Source organism: Lepisosteus platostomus, chromosome 11, assembly GCF_059453375.1.
Source record: "Lepisosteus platostomus isolate fLepPlt1 chromosome 11, fLepPlt1.hap1, whole genome shotgun sequence".
NCBI lineage: Eukaryota > Metazoa > Chordata > Actinopteri > Semionotiformes > Lepisosteidae > Lepisosteus > Lepisosteus platostomus.
In genome coordinates, this window is record NC_142621.1 from 1,896,880 (window position 1) to 1,916,166 (window position 19,287).

General features: G+C 43.8%; 2 protein-coding genes across 8 annotated transcripts in view; one reads left to right on the forward strand and one right to left on the reverse strand.

Moving 5' to 3' along the window:
• LOC148651735 (divergent protein kinase domain 1A-like) overlaps positions 1-7,268 on the reverse strand; it is a 34,805-nt gene extending 27,537 nt beyond the window's left edge. Inside the window, exons 1-2 of one of the 3 annotated variants that reach the window (XM_088597755.1) lie at positions 7,101-7,268; positions 4,589-4,672 (exon numbers count right to left, since the gene is read on the reverse strand). In XM_088597755.1, coding sequence (XP_088453881.1) covers positions 4,589-4,672; positions 7,101-7,121 — 105 coding nt within the window. In that variant the 5' untranslated portion in view covers positions 7,122-7,268. Of the gene's footprint in view, positions 1-4,588; positions 4,673-4,787; positions 5,807-7,100 lie in introns of those variants that run through there. The other 2 variants (XM_088597754.1, XM_088597752.1) reach the window with 2 other exon arrangements.
• Positions 7,269-7,502: 234 nt separating this feature from the next.
• On the forward strand, positions 7,503-19,017 carry mtf2 (metal response element binding transcription factor 2). Of its 5 annotated transcripts, none has more exons than XM_088597747.1 (15): positions 7,503-7,794; positions 9,276-9,474; positions 9,669-9,750; positions 11,344-11,439; positions 11,531-11,631; positions 12,161-12,309; positions 12,831-12,926; positions 13,017-13,085; positions 13,974-14,097; positions 14,501-14,568; positions 14,666-14,836; positions 15,396-15,498; positions 15,622-15,680; positions 15,781-15,882; positions 16,279-19,017. In XM_088597747.1, exons 1-15 carry the CDS (start codon positions 7,790-7,792, stop codon positions 16,640-16,642), a joined length of 1,788 nt encoding a protein of 595 aa, XP_088453873.1. In that variant the 5' UTR covers positions 7,503-7,789; the 3' UTR covers positions 16,643-19,017. The 5 variants fall into 5 exon arrangements, with proteins under 5 accessions (XP_088453873.1, XP_088453874.1, XP_088453877.1 ...); XM_088597748.1 differs by having other exon boundaries at positions 15,784-15,882; XM_088597751.1 differs by lacking the exons at positions 9,276-9,474; positions 9,669-9,750.
• Positions 19,018-19,287: the final 270 nt, after the last annotated feature.

Here is a 19,287-nt window from a genome sequence, read left to right on the forward strand (position 1 = left end):
ATATCTAAGGATGCATTAGGAAACCTTAGACATAATTTATATTCGTAATAAATCCATGACTAATTTATTATTTGTCCATACAAATATCTACAGCTTGATCAAAGCTAAGAAGTAGCACATGACAGCAGCAGGCAAGGCTCTGGTCGTAAATTTCCAGTCAATTGTTTTTATACGTCGAGCGAAGGCTGGCAAGGGGAGGGTTTCTGTCATTTCATCAGTTCTGCACTTTGACCCAGCCGTGCACAGAATACATAAGCAGAGCGATCTGGACTTTCTTAATCTCTCCGAGCAGGAGCAGGAACAGCGATCAGCCAGCCGCTGAGGATCAGGATGTTTTCGGTAGAAAAGGACCGATACAATAGTACGACTGTCAGCTGCTTCCAAAACCCCTGTAACAAGCCGCTCGCCTGGGATCAGGCTGGAGAAGAGCCCTGGTGATGCTCAGGCTCGGGAATCATTCAGACAGATGAACAGGACACTGACTGGCTCACAGGAGTGCAAAACAGAGACACGGCACACTTGATGCATCTATCTTAGTGCCGGTTTTTTCCCTTAATTAGACCTTTTTTAATCACCGTTTCTCCAGAGACAAGAGACTGCCAAAACAAAATGATTTCAGTAGAGTTCCAAGCATGAAAAAGCCATATGTAATATCCTGCACATAAAGGACGATCAAAACGCCCTCCCCGCACAATTCTAAAATTTACATCCAGGTTTTCCCTTGAAACCTGTTTTAATTAGCATTTAGCCGAGGAAACAGTGATGCCGATCGCTAAATCACTTCTTGCCACTGGTTACAGCAGACACATGCTCAGCATGATTCTTCATTTCTACCGTGTGGATTCAATGAAACGTCCCAACTGCCTGTTTCAAGTATATAGAAAAAACAAACAAACAAACAAACAAACAGGAGAAACCAAACTTCAGCTTTAAAACATACCTTTTTGACAACCACCTGACTGAAAACAAAATAATCTCTCACAACATTTGGTTTGCATATTGCAGTTTCTGCCAAAGGCAGTAAAGTTGGTTGACATATTCGCAGGCAACATCAATAAGCCTGAGCAGTGCTGTTTATATGCTACACTATAAAAGAGCACAAGCGCTGTGTAGGTAACTATAAATCTCCACAGCGCATTACGAGCAATTAAAATGAAACACGGGTGTATAGACAGCTTATGGTATGGTTTACACATTTAAATGATAATTGCTGCTTAACTTGCAACATATAAAAAATAAACGTCATCGTCATTGCTCCTGCTGAAGACAGGAAGTAAAGTCTCCTGTCCTGACAAAAGCCCAAGCTGGCATAAGTTAGCCCTTGGTCCCTATTCCTCTGAGCTGGCACATGAGCAGGGCACAGAGCTCAGGATACAGATACAATGCACTGTTCTAAGCCTATAAAATTTGGCAATTCAACATGCTCCCGGTGAAAACTAAAAAAAAAAACCTTTCTTTCACCAAAATTGTCTAATCCTAGCCCTACGATTCAGACTCTTTGGAAAATTACTTCACAGTAATTCCACAGAGTGGTTTTATCTTAAAGCTGCTGCTGAGGACAGGCCAAGAGAGGCTTAATTCTGGAACGAAGAAATCTGAGGGCTTTCGGGAAAAAAAGAAAACTGAAATGAAGACGTGTGAACTGGGGGGGGGGGGGGGCTGGCGAGGGGGCAAAAGAAAAATCTAAAATATTTTAGAAAAATTAGGTAAAAATAGGAAAAAAAAACCCAGGCTTGTGCCCAGACTGCAGTGCCTTCTGTGTGGAGTGCACATGCTTGCCCCTTGCTTGCGTATGGCGTTTCTCTGGGTGCTCCAGTTTCCTCCCACTGCCCGGAGGCGCACTGTCGAGGGTAACTGGCCTTTCTCACTGGGCTGCATGAGTGCGCACTGCAACGCGCTGGCATCTGCCTTGTGCCGTGCGAGGCCAGGGTAAGCTCTGGGTTGGTGCAAATTTCACCAGGAATAAACAGCATTCCAACCGTGGATGGGATGGAAAATCCAGCCCGGACCGGACTGTGATTATTGCACCAGGCTCATTAGGGCGGTATATAGAGAATACTCATGCCTGAAAACATTTCACAACACTGAAGGCTTGCCTGCCTCTGCACAACACAGTGCACTGACTAAGCTGCCCGTACCACTGTGGCTAGGGGTCTGCACCTGCGGCTGGAAGGCTGCCGGTTCAAATCCTGCGGCCGGCAGAGGAATCCTACTCCGCTGGGCCCCTGAGCAAGGCCCTTAACCCCAGCTGCTCCAGGGGCCCTGTACAATGGCTGACCCTGCGCTCTGACTTCCAGCTTCTCTCCCTGTCTGCGTGTCTCACGGAGAGCAGGCTGGGGTACTTGAAAAGACAAATTCCTAATGCAAGAAACTGTATATGGCCAACGAAGTGATCTGATCTTACATGGTATCTGTCTTGCGGCCAGGCCTGCTCCTCTTGCTCCTCCTTGGTTTTTACTGCAGGTTTCTGCTCACTGTTGCACCGTTTCACCTCTCGATTGTACAGAACTCTCAAAACCAAAAGCCCTTCCTGCTATTTTCGTTCACAGGAATAACCTAGCATAATAAACGTTTAATAAAGCATTTCCCACAAGTGCCGTAGCTCAGAGGTGCTGTGGTGGAGGTTTAAGCTGTAAAAACACTTTGGCTGTGGTGAAAGTCCATAATTTCCACATTTAACTCCAAATAAGGAACAGACGCATATTTAAAAAAACAATTATACTAAAAGTAGATTTCAGTTACAAGAGTAATAAGGAAGGACATATTCAAATTACTCCTTATATTATTTTTCTGAGCATGGAACGCATTCTATACTTAAGAACACTCCTCGCATGAAAGACACTGTATTCAAATACACGTCTGGCTAGTTATCTTGCCAGTTTAATACTTATAATGTATTCATTCGTTCTGTTTAAACGGCAAAAACACTTTCATTTTCACAAATGTACACTTCATAAAATACGAAAATTACTTTTAACTTTGACTTTATTTCTCAATTAAGTGGCGGCTGTTTTGCACTGCCCTGTTTATAAAGGCTGACAACGCTGAGGAGCCCTGCTCTTTGGTTCCATGTGGTTTTAGATTACAACACCCTTGACAAAGAAGTGGACACAGCATTTCCCTGTTTCTGTTGACAAGACACTTTACAAATTGCATGTGCTACACTGCACTAACAACCATCTACTGTATGATCTGGTCACGCTTCCGGCTAAATTGAATATAAGAAGGTTTAATGAATATTCTATTAATCGCCAGTTTATCAAAAATAAAGGTTCTTTATTGATAAAGGTTAATAATGCATCTGCAAATATCAAGAGCAATGAGCTTATCTTAGGTTAGGCTTAGCACAAACGCTACCGCCGTGATCCTATAGATGTTGTGAACGATTCACGCATCCAGTACGTTCTAACTTCTTCATCCAGCGCAGGGCTGTGGGGAACCCAGCCTCTATCCTGCCCAACGAGAGCACGGCAGATCACACCCACAGGCCAGCAGCCAACTACCCCACCCTTATGCTACCACGCCCGGAGTGCGGGAGGAGACCAGACCCTGGGAGCACATGCGAACTCCACGCAGACTGCACCCCGGGAACTGGGAGGGTGCAGCGCTCACCCGTGCTCCACTGTGCCCCCACTTCAGACAATCCCCTCATGTCAACTGCAGATTGACCATTCATACACTATCAGACCAGGGGTTCCTCGAAGTTCTCTCGTCTTCCCGACACTCGTGTGCGGAGGCCGGTCTCTGCGACCGCCCCCCCCCCCCCCCATCTTAAGGACGAAATGAAAACACGGAACACTATCCGCAGCCCCAAATCTTTAAGACGGAAAGACGGAAGGCTTCATCGTTGGAGGTGCTGGCGTGACCCCCTGTACGGGCTGTCAGGTGTGTGTGTGGGGGGGGTGCCGTGTGGGGTCTCCGGGGACCGTCCCCCGGCTGACGACCACTGTAGCATCACCAAAAAATGTACTGTACGCATGCTATTTAGCCTTTTAAACCGACACAGCTTCGCACGCTTTATTCTTTATTTCCTATTTATTGTCATTCGCGAATGACAGGCGGGTGTTGGGGGGGCCGTGGAGCTGTTGCCACAGCAACTGGCGACACTCCTGCCAGGACTGCGCCGGACCGTAATACTGCCGAGACTCCCGGGACCCGCTTGAGCAAACCAGCCCGAGTAGCCTTACCCCGACCTCCCCGCCGGCTTCAAAGGAGAAGAGAAAACAAAGAGAAAACGACGGCTGTTTTCAGGAGCCCTCCGCATGCGTGTAGCACTTTGTAACACCCCATGAAAGCCGAGCCTCCGGCGTAAAACGAACCGTTACCACGTCTGGTGGGGGAGGGAGGGAGGAAAAAAGGCGAACAACTTGTAAAAGGCCAAGAAGACAACCAGAAGGGATCCGTTAGCTTAAACGTAAAGAGCTTAAAAGTTTAAGGCCACCGCTCGGCGCAGCGGCTTCGCCGTACGGCAGCCGGTGTCTCTCGGTCAGCCCTACCGGACGTACAGACTCGCACCGCTCTCCTCGGCGACCTGCCCCGCAAACCGTGCAGGTTAATTAGCCAAGTGCCCCCCCCCCGGGTGGCCTACCTGAATGTAGTACGGCTTTTTCAGCCAGGCCCATGAAAACAGCCCCCTCGCCATGGCAGAAACAGCACATCTCACCACATCAACCTGCGGAAAGACCCCCCAGTTAGACCAGAAGACGGCATGATGGAGCCTCCCCCCGCCCCCGCTACTGTGACCAGCGAGCTGCGGAAATGCAGTGTATCATGTGCCGTCCTGTTACCCAGTAGTCATTCCCGTTTCCCGTGGGACAGCTCCTCGCAAACGCGCCCCGGGCCGCCGACAGATACGGCACCTTCTCCTCTGCTCCTCTCCTGGAGCTCTGCAGCTGCTGTGGGCAGAGTCCACCGCTGGATACCCCTGCCTTCCGTGCGTGCTGCATAAAAGGCGCAGGAGCAGGGAAGGGATTTCGCCGACACAAAATGGCTTTAGCTGCGCGCATCAGTTACGCGCCCGGTTCACACGGGCGGGCGGGTCGCTACTGCGTTGTTACAAATTGTGTCTTTTTAACATTTTTCTTCCAAGTGTGTGTGTGTGTGTAGGGGGCGGGGAGTCTGGGCGCTTGACGTGGCGTGAACAGCAGCGCTTCCAAAATAAAACAACCCGTAGCTAACACGTTTTTTTTTTGTTGTTGTTGTTGGTCAAGCGAGAAGTTAACTGTGTGCTTTACATGCGAGTTTGGGAGCGACGAGGGGATAACACGCGCGTTTCAATGAGAAAAATACGGATCAGCAGCGCAGTTGCGTACCGAGAGGAAACTAAATGAAGATTTTGTGAAACGACGGGCAGAGCCCTCGTACTTCACTCATAACTGCGAAGACAGGATATTTTTATCACACTGGAAATGCCCCTTTCCACACATACAGAGACACGTGTGACCAGAGGAGGCCTCCCTGTGGTGTTCAATCCAGATCAGAGTAGGCCATATCTCCTCCTTGTCATAGGGCGTTAGCAGGGGTCCTGGGTGGTTAGGGACAAGTACAACTGGATATCCGTCATGCCCAAGGACTCCCGGCTCATTATCTAGGCGACGTGCTGCTGGGCCAGTCTGGGATTCTGAAACAAGTCTTGGCCCGGAGGAGAAGTCCTGAGATCTTGGCGAGTAAGAGCACGGACGCGCCAGAGCTCTTCCTCACAGCTCTTTCCTGGAGGGCCCCGAGGTTCCTGTGGCTCGTCTTCACTTGATCACCTGATAGAGCCCATTGATCGCTCAACTGGACACAACGACCCTTTTCCTTGCGAGCTGTAAAACCCCCCCCTCCCCCCCTCAGAGGAGGCGAGATGCAGTTCAGGGGCCATCGGGAGCACCCTGGAATAGCACAGCACCTCAGCTGCTGAGAGCTGGCCACAGGCGTACCCCTGAGGGTTCAGCCAGGGCGTGAAACCTGTCAGAGCACCTTTCTCAGGTGATAAACCCAGCTGGCGATAACTCGTGTGTAAAATATCTCATGTTTCCCTGGATACCTGTTCCTGCTGAGCCAAGCAAATGAATGCACCACAGAGCTCGTCATCTTAATCTTAATCTCCCCCTTTTGCAAAAAAAAAAAAGAAACGTCAGAAAAGAGCAGAATGAACGTGCTGTGCTTTCACGTTGGAAAGACAGAGCGGTGGAGCAGCTTGAATAGAAATATAACGAGGACACACAACGTTTCGGCTGGAGATTCATTTCCGGGGGAGAAAATTCAGCATCTGATAAATCGGACTTCTTTTCCTCCTGCTTTGCAGCACAGAGTTCAAGTTGACTTGCCTGCTGACGCAGCTCCCCAGATTCAGTGTTCGGTCAAGTGGGGTGGAGTCAAGAGGAGAGCAGTTGAAGCTTTGACTGCAGCGCCCTCAGGTGGTAATTAGAAGATACTGTTGGTATCGCAGCACCATTAAATTAATAATAATAATAATAATAATAATAATAATAATAATAATAATTGCTTACACTTATATAGCACTTTTTCTGGACACTCCACTCAAAGCGCTTTACAGGTAATGGGGACTCCCCTCCACCACCACCAGTGTGCAGCATCCACCTGCTAATTAACCCTCACCCCAAAGCATCCTGAAGATGCAATAATCAAAAACCTTACAGTTAGAACACTAACTCGTATTTCTACTTTTAGCTTTCATTATCAATAGTACTATCGCTCTCCTCAAAACAGTAATGACGGGCTAATTCCTATTCAATCAATCTGAAACACACTATTTTTGGAATGTGGCAGCAGCACTGCCCCCTGCTGGACGAGAGGCGCACCTCCCCTGCAAGTGCACAGAAGACCGCAGGGGGCGCTCTCTCTCTCTCTCTACTGGGGCAGTTCTGCCACACCAGCTAAGGACAGTCGGCTGGCGATACAACCCTTCCCCGCACGCTGAGCCGGAGAGTCCCTGGCTGTCCGAGCCGCTAATTGCGACCAGTCCTGCCAAACCGACATCACTGGTCGCCTTCAGTGTTTTAACGGTAAAGGTAGTGCAAACTACGCCCCCAGATTGGTCTGCAACAAGTCATAAAGTTGCCTTTTTTTTAAATTTTAAATTTTAAAAGCCTTACCTGAATCAGGCATATAAACATTTTAAAATGGCGCGCTGTGTTATTAATGCGGTATAGCTGGTATTCATTTCGTCTGGCTGCTTTTAATCTGGGCTACAACCACGACGTCGGGCGCACCGGTAGCAGAGAACTTGCCGTTCCCTCTACCGGCGCCCGTTAGAAACGCGATCAACGCCGTTTCTGAGCGGCACGGGTCGCCTCCTCTTTGGCCCACACGCCCACGCCCACGGCAGAGGCCGGAGTCGGGCCCCAGGTCCGGCCCAGACCAGACCAGACCAGCGGCGCCAGGGGGCCGCCTGCAGCAGAGCAGCTCCGCCGCGCGCATCCGCGTGTGCGCAGGCAGAGGGCCCTCGCGCTCTCCCTCCCCCCCCGCTCCGCCGGGCCCGAGACCACGGCCGTCCGCACGCGGCGCAGAATGTTGTTGCTCACGGGGCGCTTCCCAGAATGCACCCCAGTCTCAGCGGGAAACCAAAATGGCGAACGTGTTGGGGGAGAGGGAACCGTTTGTAATCTTTTAACATTTTTTTTTTCTCTCCCCGAGTCCGGAAACCATTGAACAAAAAGGAGGGGACTGCGGTTCCACGGTTGTAGAAGGCAGTTTTTTTTTTTATTTGGACGAGAGAACCGGGAGTTTCGCAAAGGCCGAATATTTTACTGTATGAAACGTTTTGACCGGGTGAAGTGACCGAATGAGGTGAAATATGTTTCATGTTTTATTGGGAGTACGGGGAGGGGGGTGGGTTGCGTTTTATCAGCGGAGTGCGCTGCTTGTTTTTATTTAAAACAAAATGATGCATTTGACGTAGCTTTTCGGAGTTCAACGGTTTTGCTCTGCTGTCGCTTTGCGGACATTTAACTGCATTTGTGAAGCCGAAGCGTTGTGGAAGAACTCCGGAGATAGACGTTTCATTGTTCGCATACACAACAAAAGGGTTGTGTCCCCCCCCACGTACAAAAGAGTAAAAGCACCTCGCAAATGCGGTACGTGTGTAAACGTATCAATAAAGACCAGATCTGATTAACGGCAAGTCGGGGCTGCTGAACGTGCCGCATGTTGGAAACGAAGTCTCGTGGAAAGCGAAGTGTTAACGATGTTCGTGATGCATTTCTCCACAAATGCATGTAGTTTAACCAGTTATTTAAATTACAGAATTACGATACACGTGTATAAATATATGCAGAATGTAAGATGGCTAATGAGAGTGTAATAATCAGCCGTTAAGCTTTTCTTGCATCGAAGTCACCGTACTGCACGTCCACCACATAAAGCCGAATGAAATGTTAGGTTCTCCGTGGCATATCGCCGGACAGGAAGGCTCAGCACTGACCACATCACAGATGGTCATGAGAAATTATAGCGTAGCCTGGTATGGTTAATTCATTGGAAAGGGAGTTCGTGTGATCATCAATGGTGTCATTGGGGCTGTGGGATAGAAATATATATTTTTTTACTTCTTTCTGAAGTATTCCTACATCATCTTGGGATAATTTTTTTCCCTCGTGTAAGTAGTAAGATGGTCTTTTAAATATTTCACCTATACTTTGAACATAGAAATTATTCTTGCTTCATGAGAAAGCAAAGGCAAAATTCAGAAGTTTAGAAATTCCAGATCAAGAGGATAGATTTGTAATTTTGATATGTAGAAGAAAATAGTTAAATCGCCTGGAGCCACTGCTTGTGATTTAAAACGTTTTAATTTCACAGTTGATCCAGTGAATGCAAATTCTTGCTGCTTAGTGAAATATAATTTGTCCACACATGCAGGAAGGGAACGGGTGAGAGTTGTGTTCTGACAGATCGTGTCTCGCTGGGATCTTGGTGTCAGGCATGGCATTTGTTACATTCAACAGTTCCAAGATGTGCTTTCTGTGATTCTAAAGTGATCTACTCATTTTAACAAATTATAAAAGAGCATTGGTGAATAGTGGATTGCTATTGGTCAGTAATGTAGTTCTTACTGGGGAAGATGCTATAAAATGAGTGCGAGTAACCTATCTGTTTTATGGATGGTCTTTTTGTTTGGGTGGTCAAAACAAACACTAAAAAGTAATTTTTGCTTGCGAGTGTTTTGAGACATTTATTCCTGACACCTCAGTGTTTGCTTTTTTTGTTTGCACCTCCACAAAACTAATGACCTAAATCTCAACACATTTTTCCTTCCCCTTCTGTGACAGAGACGCAACGGAAGTAGAGAATTTGTCTCTCCACAAAAAAGCACATTCCAACAGAAACCATAAGACGCCTGTGACCGGGGCTAAACTGTCTTTTAAGGATGGGCAGCGAACAAAAAAGCTTGCAAGCAAATTTGAGGAGGGACAAGATGTCCTAGCCAGGTGGTCCGATGGCTTGTTTTATCTCGGAACTATCACCAAGGTAATCTATAGATATTTTAACAAACTGATCTCTGCAAGCCTATCAGTGGTCACTTCTTAAGGGTGCTTGAAAATATCCAGATTTTTCTAATTTGGGATTTTTGCTTTGAGTAAATGCGTTCGTGTTCTTGAAGTATGCTGGAAAGTACTGTAGGGTTATGTGAGATGCTCATGTCGATATTTCCCCCCCCCCAGATAAACAAACACAAACACCGCTGCTTTGTCGTCTTCGAAGACCGCTCGAAATCCTGGGTTCTCTGGAAGGACATACAAACTGGCAAGTTTCCCCCTTTTCCAACTTAAAAGATCCGAAGAGTCCACTGAATTGGACAGCACGGTATTTATCGTTATCATGAACGTAAAACTAGTAGCCAGGTTCCCTGATCAAGACGGAACATATTTTCTCATTTGGGACAAATGAGTTAGCTCATAGTGTTCTCATGGTCGGTGAACTTTCATCTGCAAACACTCATGGGAAAATTCAACACCATGAACAGTAAATGACAGCGTTTTTAAAGCTTCTTTATGGGAATGTCCTGCACAAGAGAAGATGGAACTTTAATTTTGGTAAAGCTCACAAACCAAATTCCTTGGCTTCGAAACCCAGGGGGGTGGCTGTTTTTAAGCGTGATTTATTCTTTTCAATTCGAGGTTTAAAGAAGAGTGTAAATATGATAAGGTTTTGCATACTTTTCTCTCGTAATTAAACTTTGAACTGAAATATAAGCGGACTGCACTGTAGACTTGGTTTTCATCTGTAGTTTATTAATTGGTTCAATATTATTACGTCAGAGTAACAGAGTGCTTCTTCGTGTTGTCAGCACTGCTTTTCTGTGTTAGGAAGCTCACCATCTTTTCCTCTTTTAAGTTTTGCTTTATACTTCTCTATTTTCTCCACAGATAATACCCCAGGACGATCTACCTACAGAACCTCCGTTTTTTAGATAGACTTATTTTTCTCAGCTCGTTTTCCTTTTCTATGCTGAGATTTCTTTTGACGCTCTTCTCTCTGTATTAATTTTCTCCCTGTATTGCTCAGGTCAAGTTATGTTTACTTTGTCTCTGAGCAGTTGACAGACTACAGGGTCTCTGGGCTTACACAAACAGTAAGCTCTGAAAGGCATCGGTGGCATGATTAGGGAAGGTATTTTTAAGTCTGTGTCAGTGTTCATGTATGTAATATGTATCTTTTTACGTTTCCTTTCTGTGGTTTACATCATTAGATGTCTTTTGTGCATTGGAAAGCCAGTCTTGCTGTGAAAGTGGTGCTGAAATTCAGCTGACCTGTCATATTCAGAAGCAATTTTTTTTTCAGTGAAAAATGCACACATCAGCCTGTGGATCTTTCCCACATGTAGGCTATGAGCACACTTTGGTTTAGAGTTAAGCAAGACCTCCTTGTACACCAGAACACTAGTCCTACGTGATTGTACCCTTGTTCTGATTGCATTGCTTTGCTGGTTTGTGTTTTTTATGCTTAGTCCGATTAAGAATTTTTATTTTTAATTAAGATGCGTAACCCATTTTATATTGCAAGCAAGTTGGTGGCCTGCATCTTGTTTCTGAACGCATTCATTTTGCTTTTCTTGTCTGTGCTTCATGTTGCTTAAAGTTTTGTGCTTAAAGCCGTGTTGGGATTCTCCCCTGACAAAAGCAGACCTGCATTTAGGTAGTTAGAGCATCGTGTTTGGTGGCTTTTCATGGATTTGTTGTGGCTCACAGCAGTGAAGTGCTGGACATGGAATCGGCTCTGGGTTGTGCGTCCTTATTTGTAGTCAGTCCACTGGTTTTGTTTCTTTCTACGTTTAGGTGAAAGAAATATAAAGGATCATAAAAAAATACCCAATGTTTTGTCTTGCATGTTTTTTAGGAGCCAGCAGTGGAGGGGAGATGGTCTGTACAATATGTCAGGAAGAAAACTCGGAAGCTCCAAACGAGATTGTCATCTGTGATAAGTGTGGGCAAGGTAACCCTTGACTGCAGCAATATTCTCCCATGAGTAAAAGAGAAAAGTGAATGTGATTTCATGTGTGTTGCCCTTTTCATGTGTGTTGCAGGTTATCACCAGCTGTGCCATGCACCAAATATCGACTGCAGTGTTATTGCTTCAGATGACAAGTGGCTTTGCCGGCAGTGTGTGTTTGCAACTACGACAAAGGTTCGATACTTTTAGAATTTTTGCTTCCGTGTTATTATTGCATTTGCTCTTACTGTGTTACTGAAAAGCTGCGGTTGTGCTTCTGGTGGCTTCGTACAGTCATAGATTGAAGGGCCGTATCTGGACCAAGGCGATGAGTTAAATGAAAGTTGTTTAATGAAATTTGGTTCATCACCCAAGCAAGTGCTAAACATGTCCTAGTGAATTAGCTAAGTTCTCATAGATGTAGAAAATGTAGGTAGCGGTGTCATCATGTGTAGGCTGCAAAGGAATAAGTAAAGATTTATTCCATGCTGATAAGAGAAGAAAAGAAACAACGTCTTGGCTGTGGTGACACCAGAAGAAAGCTCCACAGCTGAAATGTTGTGTTTCTTTACTAATAAACCTTTATTTGTCCCATAGAAAATGTACGTCTGCGTTGGAACATCTGTGTACGATTTTAGAAAAAGTTTTTGACGGTCCTTTTCCTTTTGTAATTACCAGCTTAGCGTCGTGTTGATGACTTTTTTTTTCTTTTTTTTTAATACAGAGAGGAGGTGCTCTAAAGAAAGGACCGAATGCAAAAGCCCTGCAAGTCATGAAACAGTCATTACCATATACGTTAGAGGATCTTGTCTGGGACGAAGGCCATAAAACGAATATCCAGCAATGTTACTGCTACTGTGGAGGCCCTGGAGAGTGAGTGCCCAGCATGTTTAACTCTGCTACGCCCAGTGTTCAGTGCGTGTCTACAGGTGTAGCTGTGGGTTCACACCTTTTAAGTCTTAACATCATATAGAATGAGAGTTAAATGCTCTCTTCTGGCCTGTTGTATTTTTAACCTAAACCTCAGATGTTTTAGGAAGATCAAAATCTGCTGCTTTCTGAAGAATTGTCTGCATGGGGCCTTCTTTTCCTGTTTATAAACCCACTAAAACAGGTTTCTAGTATTCTGAAAAGCATCTGGTTTAATGATCTCTATTGTGTTTTTCTTTACCAAGTCTGTATTGATTTATTATTGCACATACCGACTAGCTTAAGACAGACACGAGGAAACGGGGAAATTGTTGCTTTTTTTTGTTTGTTTAAACCCTTGCTTGAAGGGTGAAAGTTGTCCAAGAGCAGATTACTCTGAAGATGTGCTTCTCATCTGCTTATGTATCTAACCTGAACAGATTAATGCCAGGCTGAATTAACTGGAACATTTCCATTCTCTGTAGCTGGTATCTGAAGATGCTGCAGTGCAGTAAATGTAAGCAGTGGTTTCATGAGGCTTGCATACAGTGTTTCCAGAAGCCAATGCTTTATGGGGATAGGTAAGATGGCATCTGTTTCTTTCATAAAAACACATTTACAAAGTGTTGCTGGCATTACTTAAAATATTTTTTAATGCTTTTTTATTCTAGGTTCTATGTGTTCATATGTTCAGTTTGCAATTCCGGACCAGAGTACCTCAAACGTCTGCCTTTGAGGTGGTAAGTTGCAATTTTCAGTTATGACATGAAATGGCTGTTACAGTAATCGAACGGACTAGTGTGCATGGTTGTATCCAAACTTTATTCATAGGTTTTCAGAGTAGGTCATCTCATCCCAGTCGCATACAAATGTATATATTCTGGTCTCAAAAACCCCAAGTCTGATAATTTATTAAAAGGCCTCCCGATACGGCACTCGAACATTTCACATAGTTGCTCATTTAAAATATTTCTTTAAGACGTACTTTGTTGGATATCTCAAAGCAAGAGAGAGTTTGAGTGCAAGATCAAAATGGTGGCCATGCACCCATCTTGGTACACACAGAAACAGCATTGTGTCAGATGGTATTAATAGACTTGAGAAAATTACACCATTTTGGAGTTCATGAGAGTTAGGGTTACAGGCCACATTGATGACAAAAACAAAATTTCTTGCACATTCATCATGTTGATCGTAGAATGTATACTTTTAAGGTTTGCAATTATTTCGGAATTAATTGGGCAAACGGTTTTGATCAGGAGCAGTGTGGGCCTTCTTTTCTTAAAATGGTTTGACTTATTGTGAGCTTTATAACGAGTACAGCAACGTTTCAAATGTAGACTTTCTTTGGTTGTTGATTTAGCCAACCTACTTTCGTTTCAACTGGTCCTACAGTATACTGGATGATTTTGAAAGTTTTCAAATACGGGGATCAGGCCAACAATTGCTAGGCTGCCTAGTTTAAAAATTGCCAAGAAAAAGATTCAAGTATAGGTTTAATCCATGCTAAAATGACGCACCTGAAGAAGACAATTATATATAGAGACAATCCTGGTACAGCTCTTGTTTTCCATTGAAGGGTATAGCACTGTTCTTAATTTTCATGTTGACCTGCTCTCTCCCCACAGGGTAGATGTAGCACACCTGAGTCTGTACAACCTGAGTGTTATTCACAAGAAGAAGTATTTTGATTCGGAGCTGGAACTGATGGCGTATATTAATGAAAACTGGGACAGACTACAGATGGGAGATGTAGGATTATTTTTAATGCATTTTTTTTCACTTAACCAACAATTTACAAAAATATAGAATATTGTGCTTTAGGCGTGTATTTGGTCTTAAGATCTCTTGCATGTTTTCATAACACTATTGTTGTGTATATCAGGAATTTGGCAATATGTTTATAATGCTCTTTTAGTGTATTGTATGTGTTTTGTTTACTTTTTTAATGTACCAGATGACCATAGCGTCGTTTTTAAACAAACATCCTCTATTAGTGTCATTAAAATTTAATATTAGTGAGTATGAATTAAAAGTACTGAGTGTACATTTGCAGATTTATAAATATCCTGACGTGTAACATTTTGAAAGATTTTGTTAAAAGTAATTAACCATGAACTGCACACAGTCTGAACAATTTCCTTAATTTTTGCAGCTTGGTGACACGCCAAAATCTGAACGATATGAAAGTATTCTTGAAGCTCTGAACAAAAACAAGACTATGTAAGTTGCATTGTTGTAAATACAAGTGTTCATATGTTTTGTCATTGCAACTGTGGGCTGAATGGTGCTCTTATACTGGTGACTGTGATATTTTAAGGTTTATGTCTGGAAAGGAAATAAAGAAAAAGAAACACTTGTTTGGGCTGAGAATCCGCTTTCCACCTGCTCCTCAGAACACTGACTCAAGGGCTGACCGAGAGCCTGAGCGGGCTTCCCATGAGATCAAAATTAAAGGCAGGAAGTCCACAAAGCCTATCCCCGACACCAGGTGAGAGACCCCTTGTTATACATCTGTTACATGCGTGTTTAAAACGGAGGTCGAAGTGGGTAGCCTTAAAGGTAGAGGAACTCATTTAAATGGTCTCATGCCTGCGTAATCACCATTGCGTGATCCTGTCGTGCCTTTTTCCCCCGAACCATAAGCATAACTACAAGTGCTGACAACTTTTGAATGTTTATGAATGATTCACAACTAAGATCCTAAAAATTAAAACGTGCTAAGCAAATGAGGAAAAGTGAGGCTATGTAAGTATTACTGATATTCATACCACTAAGCAAAGGTTCCCAAAGAGCAGGTGACTCTGTTTTGTGACCCGCAGTGGTTAAACAGTTTGATTTGTCATTGTGAAATTGACAGGTTCCTCCGGAACTTTTGTGGAGGGTGGTGTCCCTGAGATGTTCTTCAGTGATTTGTGAAGTACTGGCTTTCTCCTTTCTGTGAAAAGTCAGCCGGGTCGTGGCTCTGCTGTGAGGACTGCATCAGTGAAAGTGGAACTCTGGGAGGGTCAGGCAATCAAGTCAGCTGACCTCTCGTTCTGTCTTTCCAGTGAGATGATGAATGGAGTCGTTAGAAAGGGAAAAAGAAAGCATGTCAGACACTCGCTTGAAACGGCTGCAAAACTCAGACGGTCATCCGCACTGCCAGCCCAGGTGGGTGTGGTGCTTTTCCTGCTTTCAAGTTTGTCACACAGGAGTTTGCTTGTAATGAAAGCAGCTTAGTTTGATTGTGTTTATAAGTCCTTATTTGAACTGTGTTTTTTTTCCTTGCTTCAGGCCAATGAAAAAATTTTAGTGTCGGAGAACAACACCTTGGACCTTCTTTCTTCTAAAAGGTAGGCTTTGTCACGGGGCATTCCTATGCATTTTTGGTTTATACGTGCAAATTGTCCTTACGTTTTTGCATTTCTTTTTTATTGCCTGGATAATTTGCAGCAGGACTGACAAATCGGCACAGTCTTCAAGTACCTCAGACGTGGAATCCATTGGTGCAACAAGTACCACTGAAACTACCTCAAGTACTTCAAGGCAGTCAAGGTAAGGAGACTTTTGGGCATCGCAGGGTCCTTGGTAAAACCTTGAGTTAGAGGGAGAAATTGGGGAAAACACTATGGGATGTTTCTAGAGTATGTGCTTAAAAATCGGGTTTTTAAGATCTTAGTGTGACTGTAAATTGTCTTGATACAGTAGCGCTAGACCAGGGTTCGAAAGAAGCAGGACAGACATCTTTTATCACTTGCTCTTGTGTTCCATCATTGGCATTGCTGTTTCTGAACCCTGGCAGCATACCCTGGGGTGCAACACGGGGGGCGATGTTCGAAATCTCTCTCCTCTTCGCACACCAGCGGTTCACCTGTGGTGCAGCTGGGATACTTTACACACGGGGGAGGAGGATGGGCAGCAAGTTTAGGGCTGTTTTTGCTGTCCCGCCAGCTTGTGCAGCTCGCGCAGGAGGACCCGCACGGGCAGGCTGTGGCCGATCGCCCTGCCGCCCCTGAGGCGGGGGCGGAGACGAGCGCAGCGCCCCCCCCGGAGGGCGCTCCAGCCCCCCAACCCCGAGATCCCCAGGGAGCAGGAGTCCAAGGACCAGTGTCCGTTCCCGGGGCTCAACACAGACATTGTCCACAACATGGACCAGGACATGCAGCTCAGTCACCTGAAGAATTCGATCACTAATTACTTTGGCGCTGCAGGGAGAATGGCCTGTGGGGAGAAATACCGGGTTCTGGCCCGGCGGGTCACCCTGGATGGGAAAGTCCAGTACCTGGTGGAATGGGAGGGCGTTACTGCATCATAAGCTTATTTGCTCCCACCTGCATTTAGTCCTTGGAGGCACATAATGCAGCCGAGAAATAATTATTTATGCCAGTGATTTTCTTTATTCTCCCTATTTTTTTTTTTAATGCTGAAGCATATTGATTAAACTATACAGACCAGGTGGGTAAATGTGAATTCCAGGCCCATGTTGAATCGAGACCTATTGTGCTCCTGTAGGTGTTTTGAATAGTGGCTGTCGTGGTGCAATTACTCTTATTTAATCTGGATCTGGGATGAGATGGTTTCAAGCTTTGTTTTCATTTACCTCTGAGATCGAACAGTGCAATTTGACTGCAGCTTGCTATGCCATCGTCTCCGTCTGCACAGTGTAAATGTCTTGGTTATAGAGTGTCTTAAAATAAAACTATAGCTGAATATGCTGCTGCATGTAATTTTATTATACCCGTCTGTAGATTTTTTTTTCTTGTTTTAATATGCCTTTAATTGAGAGCAATCACTTTTGAGCACAATCTCTGATTTAATTTTCTCCCTGGGTGCACATCAGGAGCTATGATTTCCTTTAGCCTGTTAATTGGATACATGTTTTATTTCCATCTGAATGTGCTTTCATATTTACAGCATGTGAGCTCATGGAAACAAACGGGAAGTCTCATGTTGCTTTCAACTCACTGCCAGTGGCAACTGAAAACAAGGCATTTATTGGTTTGTACTGAAGGTTTATAGCATTCTTCTGAAACTGGCAATTAGCAGTGTTATTCACTAGTTTTTTTCTTCACTTTGTTCATCTGTACTGGGGAAACAAGTACGTTTCTCAGACTTGTACAATTCTAAATAATTCAAGAATAATAGCAGTTACAGCATTGTTGAGATGCAAAATATTAAGATTGTGAATCATTTGTAGGGAATGATCTGGAGCATAAATAGTATTATAAATCCATGTTGTAACTATTTCATTTGCAGACAACTCTTTTGTAAGTACTAAAGTTGTAGCACAAGTTCAATTAATTTGTCATGTATGAGTAGCTAGCTCATAAATCATGTTTTTCATTGTTAAAAAAATCAGAAAAATAGGCATTTTTGATGTAGCTAACGCTTTGTTTCCGTTGTTTTGACGGAGTGTTTAAATTGGTTCTAGAGAACACCTAATACTTCTCGAGAATCTGCAGTTTGGGATATTTTCTGTATTTTCTAATAGAATTCCAGATGTTATATTCGGACTGTGTGGTTTAGATGTTCCACTAATACGTCCGCTTCAGTGAGCTGGTAGCGAGACATTTCAGACCCCCAGAATCATGGTATCCTTTTGGGTTGCGTTGATTGTGCTCCGTGTCAGAGCCATACTCGAAGCGTATGGAATATGAAATCTAGAGTTGACCCAGCCTTACAGAATCAGTTTGAACCTTCTGTTGAGCTCAATACTTGTGCATTTTGTACTTTAGTATCCGCTTCCTATGCAATTGAAAATATTAAAAGAACTTTAACATTTGGTTGCTTACAAAATGTAACATCTTTGGCCATACCTTTTCTTCAGGAACAGACGCAATATTTTGCAGTTTTCTCAGGCTCTTATCTACCGGTGCTACGCATTGCTAAAGGGGTTAAAAAATGTGCACTTAGTATCAGTCTTTCACAGGTTAAGATCGAGTTTGTGCTCTTTCAGTTTGACCTTTACTCTCAGGATGTCATCAGTAAAGTTACTGTGGAATTACATTTTTTTAAATGTTTTTATATATGCAGTGGTAAGTTTTCATTTTCATGGTGAAGCCCTGAGGTGTCTGACAGTATAAATCAGGCGAGGGTTTTCTTTTTTTAAAAAAAAGTGTAGTGCACACATTATTGATATGGTAGTGAATGCTGGACTTCACATACATCTCCAGCTAAATTCACCAGCTTGTAAATGGACACGCCTAGGTTTTCTGACTAAAGTGTACCCCAGCCTTAAAATATCTATGAAGCTTTATTTCATAGTTCTTTGTTATAACGGTCATAGAACTTTTCACTGTTCAATCCTGTAAACCCCAAGTTAACATGTGCAACATTTCTTCTGCTTGATGTCCACTGTGTAGTTTTCTTAATGTTCTCGAGTTTCCCTTGCTGTATATAATGGTCAGTGTTGCTCTGCTGTTTCGGTAGGTTTGTTGGTATGTAATGTTTTACTGAATGAACAGGGTTGTGACGAGGACATTATCCACTTGAGGCAGCAGTGTTGTACCTTGACATTGATACCTCTTCCTTTTTAAGAAAAAATAAGGATTTTTATATATATTTACATGTAAAGAAGCTTTTTTTTCTGTCTGTTGTTGTGCCAGTGCTAGGTTCAAGCTTTTTTTTTTGTTTTCTACTGGCTTCGAACAGGCTTTTTCAGCCAAAGAATAAAATGCCTATAAAACCGTACCTTGTTCTTTTTCTTTCTTAAATCTTAATTCCTGTTGAGCATTCTGCACACAAAACTGTATCATGATCATTGTCAACTGGGAATGTTATAATAATAATAATAATAATAAACTTTATTTTATATAGCGCCTTTAAAGGTGGCTTCTCAAAGCGCTTTACAGGATGACAATAACAATAAATAAGAAGACTACAACAATAAATAAGAAGATTTCACAAGATAGGACACAATTATAATTACAACAATAACAATAGAGGAGACCGTGGAAGATG

Excerpts from the sequence above, each read along its gene's own strand:
- mtf2 (XM_088597747.1), top strand. Across the intron at positions 12,927-13,016 it reads CCAATGCTTTATGGGGATAG|GTTCTATGTGTTCATATGTT; the intron begins GTAAGATGGCAT and ends TTTTTATTCTAG. Across the intron at positions 14,098-14,500 it reads ACAGACTACAGATGGGAGAT|CTTGGTGACACGCCAAAATC; the intron begins GTAGGATTATTT and ends TAATTTTTGCAG.